This window comes from Podarcis liolepis (assembly GCF_965112155.1).
Source record: "Podarcis liolepis genome assembly, chromosome: 16".
Taxonomy (NCBI): domain Eukaryota; kingdom Metazoa; phylum Chordata; class Lepidosauria; order Squamata; family Lacertidae; genus Podarcis; species Podarcis liolepis.
The window spans coordinates 16058533-16070644 of record NC_139567.1 but is presented as its reverse complement, the minus strand read 5'-3'; the positions used below and the strand labels follow the sequence as shown (position 1 = coordinate 16070644).

Here is a 12112-nt window from a genome sequence, read left to right as displayed (position 1 = left end):
CAGGCTCCACCCAACTTCCATAGCCAAATGCTATTGGCCTGTGGTACACAAGCCACACCTACACATTCTCTTAATAAGTCCCAGGTCAGGTTCCAGAGTTGCTTTTTGGTCTTCACATGGGTAAAGTCCAACAGCTTTCTTTGCAGCAATTCTCTACAGCAAATAATTGTTCCACCAGGATGGCCTGGTGGGTGCTCCTGGGTATCTGCGTAGCTGTTGCTGGGCAGCAGGCAGTGGCAAGCAGCTTACCACCACCCTGTGACAGGTGAGTGAGTTTTCTGGGGCTATGGAGAAACGGGGGTGAGGGTAGGAGGCAGGAGTATGAGCTTCTTCAGGTTCTACCCAGGAGAGCATTTTTGAAGACCTTGCCACTGCACTAAAACTGAAGGGATCCCGAGTGTGCTGCAGTGGTTAGTGCTGGCCTAGGATACAGGAAGATCCCTTCTCAGCCATGAATCCCTCTGAGAGAACTGCATTGCTCGCTGGGGGAACAGCAGGAAATAAATGAGGTTATCAGTGATGTTACAGTATGTTCTCCCAGGGTGGTAGGAGGCACCCCAGTCAGGGGGCTTAGATGCTCTTTGCTCTGAACCATGGTTGCTGATCTGATGAAAGGAGCAGCCGCAAGGGCCCCTTTGCCAGCATCAGGCAGGGCTCACTTTCATCTCTTGAGGGAAGTTGGCTGCGAGAGTGTCAAGTGGTCTGAGCCTCCCCCTGCTGGTTCCACACTGTCCTTCTGTTCTCAGATGTTCTGTGCCAGGCAAAGTGGCTGGCTGGTTACTTGCCAGGGAGAGTGTGGAGAACCTCTGTCCCCTCCATGCCTTGCTCTGCTCGCTTTCCAGGATGACTGCAGTTTTCTCCCCTCTGGTCTTCCATTGTGTCACCTCTTCCTCAGCTGTATGCTGTGAAAAATCTTTCAGCTCTCAAGTCACTTTGATTGGGTGAAGATACTAGTGTGTATTTGTAGGATCCATGTGCAGCCCATGCTCACTGTAGGAAAGGATAACCCCAAGGTCTGGCAGGCAATTCCCTCCCCACTCCCCACTGCCTTTAGAACAGAAGGATTCCGCTGCTGGTGGTCTTTGCTGACCCTCTTGCACTTCTTTCTCCCCACCCCTCCAGTGAGATCTACTGCACCGGGGAGCTGCTGAGGCAGGTCCAGCAAGCCAAGCTCTTTACAGATGACAAGTTCTTTGTGGACATGCCGCTGAAGGAAAGTCCAGGTGAATGGCCAAGGCCCAGTCAACCCCACCCTCCACCCAATGGGGAGATGCAGGACCCTCATTATTCCCCCAGCCCTCTTCTCACTGAGGCCAGAGCCTCTCCCTCCAAAGGGTGTATCTATGTGGCTTACCGAATACCAGGTTTTCCGGCTTCTGTAACAAGTCAAGGCAATTTGCTGGAGCTTTCAAAGTCTGAAACGTACACAGTTTGGAATGTGCCAGCTTTGGATAACACCCGGAATGACAGCAAGACAAGCTTGCAGGTGGAACCTGTCATCTCCTGAATGGTGTGGCGGTCTTGGGGCACAGCCACCCAACCTCTGTTGGAGTGGCCTAGTTTGCTGCTTGTTCACACAGCAAGAAATGTGCTGGTGCTGTGAGGTTAGACTTCTTGGGGATCGAAGGCTGGGGCTTGCTAGAACCATCCTTATCTCCTATACCCTGAGTCTAGACAAGGCCTGGTCTTTGCTGTGATATCTCTTCCCTTCACAGAGGTGGTTCTGGAGCGATTCCAGAAGTTGGTGAACGAGACGCCTGGCAGGGACTTGTCCCAAGAGCAGCTGAAAGTATTTGTAGATGAAAACTTTTCCCCACGAGGGCAGGAGCTTGAGAACTGGGAACCTCCAGACTGGACAGACAGGTAGGGCTCTGTTGCTCAGTGTTGACCACCTCTAGCCACTTCCTCTCTCTACCAGCACAGCTTGGGGGCGGGCTTCAGGGAGCAAAAGAGCTGGGGCTGGGCGCTGTGTGCTCCTGTTCTGTGCCTTTCGGACTGTGAGGTGTTTCAGAGCATTACAACGTGCTCTTGTGTGGAGCTGCCATCTAGGACTCTTGAGAAACTTCGCTGTAAAATGTAGCAGCACAAATATTAAGTGGGACTATCAGGTCTTCAACAGTCACACTGGCTTCTAAGTCCTTTCTGGGTTCTGTTCAAAATGTTGGCATTGACCTATCCAATCCTAAATGTATTGGGGCCAGGTTACTAGAAGGGCTGCCTCTTCTCCCACAAACACGAACCTGCCTGGTTGCTAAGCTCAGGGGCTCCTCTTCATCTTGCCACCTTCCGAGGTGAGTTGGGTGGTGACTCATACACAAGGTGCCGCCCTTGTGGTAAGAATGGGCTTCTGTGCCACCTTGCTCATTACTTGAGGGAACACACCGTAACCACATTAAGTTGAGCACTGCCCCATTGCAATAGAAGAAATAAATGCTGGGTCCCTAACTGGACTTGCTTTATTTCCTTGGCTCCACGTTTTATTTAAGAAGAAGACGAAGAAGAGGAGTTTGGATTTGATATCCCGCTTTATCAGTGCCTGAAGGAGTCTCGAAGCGGCTAACATTCTCCTTTCCCTTCCTCCCCCACAACAAACACTCTGTGAGGTGAGTGGGGCTGAGAGACTTCAGAGAAGTGTGACTGGCCCAAGGTCACCCAGCAGCTGCATGTGGAGGAGCGGAGACGCGAACCCAGTTCACCAGATTACGAGTCCACCGCTCTTAACCACTACACCACACTGACTGTTGTGTTCCCTCAACAAGGTGGTTTAGAAGTCCATTCTTGCCACACCCTGTCATGAGAACATAGGAAGAGCCCTTCTGGATCAGGGCTCATCTAGTCCAGTATCGTGTTCTCACAGTGGTCAACCAGCTGCCAATGGGAGAAACACAAACGGGACCCCTGAGGACAAGTTCATCCTCCCCTCCTGTGGTTTTTAGCAACTGGTGTTCAGATGCATAGCAGCCCTCCCATCATGCTGACAGAGCATAGCCATCATGACTTAGGAAATCTCTGAGTGGTGTGCCTGGCACCGTCCTTCTCCTTTGCCCAGGGTTTTGAGAACTAGGTGAGAGAGCCTCGTGAAGCGCCTCAAGGTCTCAATTGTTGCCTTCTCTTTGGGAGTTGCCATGTGGCCCTTGAACAGCTGGACTGGCCTCCCCATCACTCTCTTTGCTCTCTTTCTAGCCCCCCACTTCTTCAGGGGATTGCGGACAAGAAGCTGCAGTCCTGGGCCCGGGATCTGAATGCCATATGGAGGCAGCTAGGCAGGCAGGTAATTCCCAAGGGCCTCCAGAGCTGAGGGCTGGCTGTGCCCCAGCAGAGGTTGGCAGACAAATCTTTGCGATTTCATTAGATCATTGGGAAAAACTTTGGAAATCAGATATTAATTTCACCACATGCATTACTGTCAAAGAAAACATTATGAAGATGTTTTACTGGTGGTACTTAACCCCTGTAAAACTGGCTAAAATTTATAAATTAACATCGAATCTGTGTTGGAGATGTAAGGTATCAGAGGGATCCTTATATCATGTCTGGTGGGGATGTGATAAATATTTTTTTTGGGGGGGATATATACATGAGGAACTGAAAAAAATGTTTAAAACAACAATTGGTAAGAAGCCAGAAACATTCCTTTTAGGAATTATAACAAATGAAATCCCCCAAAACATGAAGAGAATCTTTTTATATGCAACAGCCGCCGCAAGGTTATTGACTGCAAAAAATTGGAAATCAGAAGTACCAACATTGAAAGATTGGCTACATAAATTTTTTGAAATGATTGAATTAGCAAAAATGACGGCTACAATTAGAATGCAATCTAATCAAAATCTCAAACAGGAATGGAAATGTGTAGAAGAATACATGGCCAAAACATGCTCCAACGATAATTTATTGATATGTATAGACTGATTTCACAAAGTTAAGTCATGTTAAGCTAAGCAGATATATAAGACTGAATGTTTAATTATTAAGATACAAAAATACAGTCTCAATAATAAAGTTATAAAATAATAACAAGGAAGTCACACATGGGTGGAGGGAAGACACAGGGCAAGAAATAATCAATGGATAAATGCTGGTACATAATGAAATGTGAAAATGTGAATTTACGAATATAATGTATATGTATCATCATGTAAAGATTTCATATATGTATTGCAACATTAATAATAAATAAATAAATGAAAAACCTTTGCCTTTCAGATGAAACCAGAAGTCAAAACTAGCCCTGACCGTCACTCCCTGATCTATGTGCCAAACCCACTGATTGTGCCTGGTGGGAGATTCATTGAATATTACTACTGGTGAGAACCGTGTAGAGTCAAGGATTTGGCAGGAGGGGCGTCTTCCCATGCCTGGCAGCTTCTTTTCAGTCTATTTGCTACTGCCTTCCTCTAGAACCCTGGTCTTTTCCTGCAGGGATTCCTTCTGGGTCATTGAAGGGCTGCTGCTCTCCAATATGACGGCCACAGCCAAAGGCATGATTGAGAATTTCCTCTACCTTGTGGACAAGTGAGATTCTCCTGGGGTGACGGGGCGGGTCTCTTCCTTCTGCTCTGGCTATCTCCCGAAGGGATGAGAAGGGGGAACGAATGGCCAGACAGAAGTGTTTGGGCTTATCTTTGGGAATGGAAGGGAAACACATACCCCATCAGCGCACTGTGTGCGCACACTTCATTGGCGCAAGCTGCCATACACACTCCTGCTCCAATTTTGCTTCCCGATGACAGATTGGGCCACATCCCAAATGGGGGAAGGGTCTACTATGAGCGCCGAAGTCAGCCCCCCTTCCTCACCCTGATGGTGGAGAGTTACTGGAAACACACAAACGACACCGACTTTTTGAGGTAAGAGCCCTGGTTCTCTCCAGTCCCCATCCTTTTTTTTTTTGCAGGGGCCATGGAGGGGACACCCAGTTTTGTGCTGGTGCTTCCTCTTCTGCTTCTTTCCCCGCTCTACGCGGGGCTGCCCTTGAAGCTGTCCCAGGAACTCCAGCGGGTGCAGAATGCTGCAACGAGGCTCCTCACGGGGTCTCTGCCATGGGAGCATATTCACCCAGTGCTGCACTGGCTCCCGGTGGAGTACAGGGTCAGATTTAAGGTGCTGCTTTTGACCTTTAAAGCCCTTCATGGCCTAGGACCCTCGTACCTACGGGACCGCCTCTCCCAGTATGCCCCACAGAGAGCATCAAGGTCCATAAATAGCAACACCCTAGTGGTCCTGGGCCCTAAGGAAGTTAGATTAGCTTCAACCAGAGCCAGGGCCTTTTCAACACTGGCTCCGGCCTGGTGGAACGCTCTGCCTCATGAGACCAGGGCCCTGCAGGATCTGATTCCTTTCCACAGGGCCTGTAAGACAGAGTTGTTCCGCCTGGCCTTTGCCTTGGAATCAACTTGATCCCTTCCCCCTCTTTCCTTTTTCCTTTCTCCTCCTGTGATGAGACTGCATTTTAATATTTTAATGTTTCAATATTTTAATGTATTTTAATCTTGTTTTTAAGTTGCAATCATTCAACTTGTTTTTATTATTGCTTGTAAGCCGCTCTGAGCCTGGCCTTGGATGGGGAGGGCGGGGTATAAATAAAAATTATTATTATTATTATTATTATTATTATTATTATTATTATTATTGAGATGCTGGGTGTGGGCAGGTGTTGGACTGCCTGCTCAAGTAGGAATGGAGCTGGTGACATGAGGACAGAAAGGTGTCCATCTTCTTCCACCTGTTTCAGCCTCTGTGCTCAAATGTGGCTTCCAAGTGCCTTTCCTGATGTCTCTAGGACATGGGCAGGCAAACTAAGGCCTGGGGGCCGGATCCAGCCCAATCACTTTATAAATCCGGGCCACAGACGGTCCAGGAATCAGCGTGTTTTTACATGAGTAGAATGTGTATTTTTATTTAAAATGCATCTCTGGGTTATTTGTGGGGCATAGGAATTCGTTCATTTTTTCCCCCCAAAATATAGTCCGGCCCCCCACAAGGTCTGAGGGACAGTGGACCGGCCCCCTGCTGAAAAGGTTTGCTCTAGGGACTTTCCCAGCCGGGACATCCCCTGCCAATTGTGCCCAGTTGCTCTTTCTGGCTCTTTCCCCCCTACCTCAGGAACAATCTTCGTCTCCTTGAGGCTGAGTACCAGTTTTGGCAAGATCATCGGGCTGTCAATGTCTCCTTTGGGGGCAAGGAATACACCTTGAACCGTTACAGTGTCCAAGTTGGGGGGCCCAGGTGAGGTGTGCAATGCATCACATTTGGAATTGGTTGGGCAGTCACAGTGGCGTAGCGTGGGGGGTGCCAGGGGTGCCAGCCGCACCGGGCGCAACATCTGGGGGGGCGCGCTCGCTGCCTCTGGAGTCGCCGAAGAGCCTCGGGCGCAGGCTGTAGCAGAGCCGCATGTCTCGCGGCGCCCGGCTGAAGGCGCCCGGCAGGCAGCGGCTCTCAGCGCTCGCTGCGGAGGACGCGCCAGGCAGCCCCTGCTCACAGCCCCGCCTCCGCCAGTGCTGCTGCAGCTGCTGGGCCGTTGCATTTTCCTCGCCTCTGCCCCTCTCCTCCTCTGGGCAAGCGGCGTCGTTTGGGCAGCAGCACCAGCGGCAACTCGCAGGTTAGAGGTTAGGGGGGGGCGCAAATTACGTGCCTTGCCCCGGGTTAGGGGGCGCAAATTACTTGCGTTGCCCCGGGTGCTGACAACTCACGCTACGCCGCTGGGCAGTCACATGCCCATCTTCTGAGGTGGCGATGGGCTTCTAAGAACTGAATTCTCACTAAATCCACATTATTTCACCCTCCTCCTCCTCCTCCTCCCAGACCAGAGTCCTACATGAAGGATGTGGAAACTGCTGCTGGCTTAGATGAAGGTAACTAGCCCTGCAAGTGACTGCCCTTTGCATCCCTGTAGGGCAGCTTTCTAGGTTGGACCCAGAGCTGAGCCTGTGGGCAGAGGAAGGTTTCATGCTCCCCAGCCAGCCAACAGGGTCCCAGGGATTTCCCTCATGACCTGGTGGGGTGTTGATTGGCCTTGTAAGCCAGGGGGAGACAACAGGAGAGCTCCATCTAGGCCTTATTTGGGATACTGAAGGCAGTGCAAGGCACATTGGGGTGGTTCTCCCTGCCCTGCCTCGTTGATTATCTTTTTTCTTCTCCTGTCCTGTTTCTTTACACAGGAGCCCGGGAAATCCTCTGGGCTGAGCTGAAGAGTGCAGCTGAGTCAGGCTGGGATTTCTCCTCTCGTTGGTTCCTCCCGGAGTCATCCCTGCTTGAGGCCTCTCTGAAAGACACCAAAACCAGTGCCATCGTGCCAGTGGACTTGAACGCCATCCTTTGCAGGGTGGAACAGCTTCTGGCCACATTCTATGGGGTTCTGGGTGAGACATCTGAGATGAGGTATCCCCTGGGAGCCCAGTGAGGACATAGCCTCCAACACGCCACAGAGGAAAATTGGGATGTGTATCTTTTGAGGTGGCATGTTTGCGGGAGCCATACCAGGACATCTCGGGATCCAATGAGAAGCTGGGATGACTTCTGTAATTCCTGGATGTCATGCTTAAAGTTATGGGGTATGTGGCTGCAGGGGTCTTGAATGGTGCAGCCCACATCCCTGGTGGGTGCAGAGCATATGGTTTCTTGGACTGGCTCCCAGGCACAGGATGACACAGCTGCATAGTCAGGGGGAACCTCGTAGTCCACCTCTGCAGTTGGTGTTGCACAGCTGCTGTGAGTGCCACCTTGGCAGAGGTGAGCTGGCATCCCTGTGTGATGCTGGGGAAAGGAGGTCTAGCCAGCTGGGGAGAGAGGATCCACCCTGGATTAATCGGAAGCTGAGCTTACAGGACAGAGGTTTTTTGGAGCTGCATAAATTGAGGCTGCTGTTGCCTCTCCAGGGAACAACGAGAAGGCCAACTTGTTCCAGGCTGCTCACGAGCAACGGGTGGCTGCCATCCGTGCTGTCCTCTGGAGCAACAGTACTGAAGTCTGGCTGGACTACAACCTACAACATCGGAGGCACAACGAGGCTTTCTATCCAACCAACCTCATGCCCCTGTGGATGGAATGTGGGGTGGATGTGGCCGCTTCTGAGAAAGCCCTTCGCTACCTGGAGGTAAGCAGACGTAGGGAGGTGCGACTGGGCTGGGGAGAGGGGAGTATCAGAGGTGGAGGCTGGGACCTCTCCAGCTAGCTGGAGGGAATTGGGAACAGTTCCAAGAGCTGGGGAATGTGGGCACCCTTCTCTTCACCCAGATGGATTCCTGGGTGCTCTTGGGGGCACTTTGGAGTTTAAGGCAGGCTTCAAAGGAAATCTGCCAGAGCAGGTGTGCAGGAAGGAGAGTGGAGCCAGTGGCGAAGCTGCATGCACCGCTACTGGGGGCAGAGAGCAGGCGGGGGCGTGGCTGGCACCCCTGGGGGCGTGACATGCCTTCTGGAGGGGGGCGTGGCACCTGGTGATGCGTGTCCAGGGGCGGGGACTGCCACGATGGCACCCTACCGGAATAGTGGTACCGGGGGCGGTCCGCTCCCTCCACACTCCCGTTCCTCCACCAGTGAGTGGAGCACTGTTGAAATAAGCCTTCCAAGCACTTTGCCAAGTTTAGTGGGAGAGAAGCCCTCTGGGTTTTCAACAGGAGGCATGTTGAGCAAGAACTTCTGACCAGAAAGAGCAGTGGTGGAATGAACTGCCAGGGAAACCGGGAGGCCTTCTCCTTTAGGGGAAGGCTTTGTGGAAAACCAGCACCAAGTCCCTGGTCCGGCAGCTAGGGTGGTTCAGCTGACACCTACATGATACACCATTAGGTGCCAGGCAAAAATGCTACTTTAAAGTGACATCCAATGCCCACTGAAAATGTGGGTGTGTTTTTGTTATGTATTTTGTGATTTTATATTGTAACCGTCCTGAGACCTGCGGGTATAGGTGGTATACATATATAATAAAACAACACGCTAAAGTTCACCTGCTACTTCTACCTCCCTACAGTACCTGTGATTTGCACTTGCCCAACTCTATGCGCTGTGTTGCATGGGCGACCCCATGGCACCCTCTGCTACACCAGCCTCACCCGCTGTCCAGGCCCCTGGTCCCTTCTGTCCTGATTCCTGAAGGTGCCCTTCTGCTCGTTGTTGCTCCAGAAACACAGTAGCAGACTTTGGGCTCTCAATTATTAAAATGGTGCCCTGTGCAATGCCGAAATTTGGCACACACATCGCTTTCTTGCTCCACTCTATAGCATTGTTGAGGTGCCCCCTGCAGTGTGGCCAAATGGGTTGCACTGCCCTAAAACTGCCTCTGAACCACACAGTGTGTTTGTGCCCGCAGTCGAGTTCAGCGCTCTCCTATCCCCACGGTGTGCCCACCTCTCTGGTTCGAACACAGCAGCAGTGGGACCTGCCAAATGCCTGGGCCCCTCTCCAGGACGTGGTGATCTCAGGTAAAGCCCTGTTCTGAAATGTTCTAAAGGGAAAACAGAGCTCTCTCTTTGGAGGTTTACTAGTTCCAGGTGTTGCAAATATATGCCCCTCTGCCAATTGCACAGAAGGGGTGTTTCCACCCACCCCTTCTTGGTCTGCTATTGCCAGTTGCAGCCTTGCCTCACCCAGGGGAAAGATGCTGCACTGCTGCTCTGCAGGGCTGCTGCCACCCCTGCTTGCATTCTGACAGCACTTTGTGCTCGCCAGGTCTGGCCAAGTCCTCGTTGCCTCGAGCACAAGAACTGGCCTTCACTTTGGCGCAGCGCTGGATCAGCATGAATCTGGCTGTCTACGAGAAATACCACTACATGTATGAGAAGGTAAGACACACACACACACCCTGTGCTCCCAGACCAGCCTTGTCTTGCTGCTGCTACATAGCACATAATCCCGTGTCTGGTACTCTTAGCCACTGCCATCCTTTATTCCCAATGGGGTTGGCGAACAGGCGTTTGCAAGCTCTCTTAGCTGTCCTCCAAGCCTGCTTCGGGTACAAGAAGAGAAAACCCTCCCCGTGTTGCTCTGGGTGGAGTGACTGTCCTGCCACACACTCCATACCCAGCGTCATCCTAACCCACACCTTACTGAGGTTGTGTACCTGCCTGTCTGCCCTAACTTCCCCCCTTTTTTTCTCCAGTATGATGTCGAAGGCGATGGAAAACCCGGTGGCGGGGGAGAGTATCAAGTACAGGTGAGGCATTAAGCCCTTTCCCCCATCAAAGCCATAAACTGGTGCCTGCTTCCACCACATATGGGGCTGGATGAAGTAGGGGCACCTGCCTGCAGCCGCAGTGAAGCCTGGATTGACCTTCCCATCTCCTTTTGCAGGAGGGGTTTGGTTGGACCAATGGATTGGCTCTGCGTCTCCTGCATCTCTATGGCGACCGCCTCACCTCTGCAGGCACATTGCTCTTTCGCTCCTGGCTCTGCGTTGGGGCCTGCCTTGTTCTGTCCTTGATCTAGGAGTGGCGGCTGCTGCTGGCCCAGAATGTTGCTCCATCACCAAAAGTGGCTGTCCTTTTGATGTCTGTCTGGGTGGGCTGGTGCTCTGCATGGCTGGGGCCAGAGAATAAAGCCAACTTGCTTGCTTCTCCTCTGCATCTCTCTACACGCGATAACCCGCCCTGACCACCACATTCCACTTGTGCAAAGCCTACAGGAAGCGAGGCAGTGCGGTGGTTAGTGTTCGACTAGGACCAGAGTTCAAATCCCCACATGGCTGTGACACTCATGGGGTGTCCTTGGGCCAGCCACTGCCTCTCAGCCTAACCTCCCTCACAGGGTTGTTCTGGGGATTGAATGAGGAAGAAGACCAGGTACACCATTTTGAGCTCCTTGGAGAAAAATTGGGAATAGAAATGCAATAATGGCTAAATCAGCGCCTTGGGAGATCAGGTCGCTCACCGTCCTCCTCCTTCTGGATGTTGCTTAACATTGGTCCCTTCCCACAAATATCCATTAGACCAGTGGTTCTCAACCTGTGGGTCCCCAGATGTTGTTGAACTACAACTCCCATCATCCCTCAGCTCTGGCCTTGCTAGCTAGGGGTGATGGGAGTTGTAGTCCAACAACATCTGGGGACCCACAGGTTGGGAAAGGCTGCAATAGACGTTGGTGTCTCAGCAAGTGGTATATTGCCTCTGAAAAGAGGGGCTTGACCTAGGGACAGTGCCTTGTAATCACTCCCAGATCTTGAGGAAAAGAGGCAGGAGCCAAGGAAGGCTAACTAGAACATGTCTGCCTGGTCCTACCAGAAGCTTTGACACTGCACTGCCTTTAAGCAGCTACAATGCTGTGTACATCTCCGATTTCTCCCTTAAAATAAAGAACACTGTAGAGAAGGAGAAAGTTTGGATGAGAACAGCCGCAATCACCAAGGGGCTGCTGCAAACATTTTTAGCATAGGGGGAGTTAAGGGGGACAGGACTGCGGTATTAAATTTATGTTGGGTTGTGGTAAAAGGGAAGAGGGAGATTTTCTTGTAATACTGGGACTTGAGGGCCACCCAACAAAGGGGATTGTCGGGAGATTCAATTCAGACAAAAGGAAGGATTTCTTCAAACAGGGCCTAGTTAAACTACGGCATTCATAGTATCGTAAGGGGGAACCATCTAGTACAACCGCCTGTGATGCGAGAATCTCAACTAAAGCCTCCATGACAGATGGCCATCCAACCTCCGCTTAAAAACCTCCAAGGAAGAAAAGCCCACCACCTCGCAAGGGTGTCCGTCCCACTCTTGAACAGCGCTTACTGTCAGAAAGTTCTTCCTGATTCAGTCCCACAAGTACTGACGCGCCCAGTAATTTAAGACAGCTTTAAAAATGGGATTAGACTTAATTCCTGGAGGATGACAATGGGAGTATCAGTAACTTCTAAAAAGTCAGGCTTGATGGCACATACAGTGGTACTTCGGGTTACATACGCTTCAGGTTACAGACTCCGCTAACCCAGAAATAGTACCTCGGGTTAAGAACTTTGCTTCAGGATGAGAACAGAAATCGCGCGGCAGCAGCACAGGGGCAGCGGGAGGCCCCATTAGCTAAAGTGGTGCTTCAGGTTAAGAACAGTTTCAGGTTAAGAACGGACCTCCGGAACGAATTAAGTACTTAACCTCAGGTACCACTGTACTGGTATTGCCTCTGGCAGAAGCACCAG

General features: G+C 51.3%; 1 protein-coding gene across 1 annotated transcript; it reads left to right on the top strand.

Moving 5' to 3' along the window:
- Nucleotides 1–92: 92 nt before the first annotated feature.
- On the top strand, nt 93–10547 carry TREH (trehalase). The gene is made up of 15 exons (XM_083481049.1): nt 93–265; nt 1123–1223; nt 1716–1863; nt 3184–3271; nt 4207–4307; nt 4423–4515; nt 4734–4850; nt 6106–6228; nt 6805–6854; nt 7161–7361; nt 7878–8095; nt 9305–9416; nt 9664–9776; nt 10094–10147; nt 10285–10547. Exons 1-15 carry the CDS (start codon nt 117–119, stop codon nt 10417–10419), a joined length of 1803 nt encoding a protein of 600 aa, XP_083337175.1. The 5' UTR covers nt 93–116; the 3' UTR covers nt 10420–10547.
- Nucleotides 10548–12112: the final 1565 nt, after the last annotated feature.

Excerpts from the sequence above, each read along its gene's own strand:
- TREH (XM_083481049.1), top strand. The coding sequence starts at position 117 with ATGGGTAAAGTCCAACAGCTTTCTTTGCAGCAATTCTCTACAGCAAAT. Across the intron at positions 1,864-3,183 it reads CCTCCAGACTGGACAGACAG|CCCCCCACTTCTTCAGGGGA; the intron begins GTAGGGCTCTGT and ends CTCTCTTTCTAG. Across the intron at positions 10,148-10,284 it reads GGGGAGAGTATCAAGTACAG|GAGGGGTTTGGTTGGACCAA; the intron begins GTGAGGCATTAA and ends CTCCTTTTGCAG.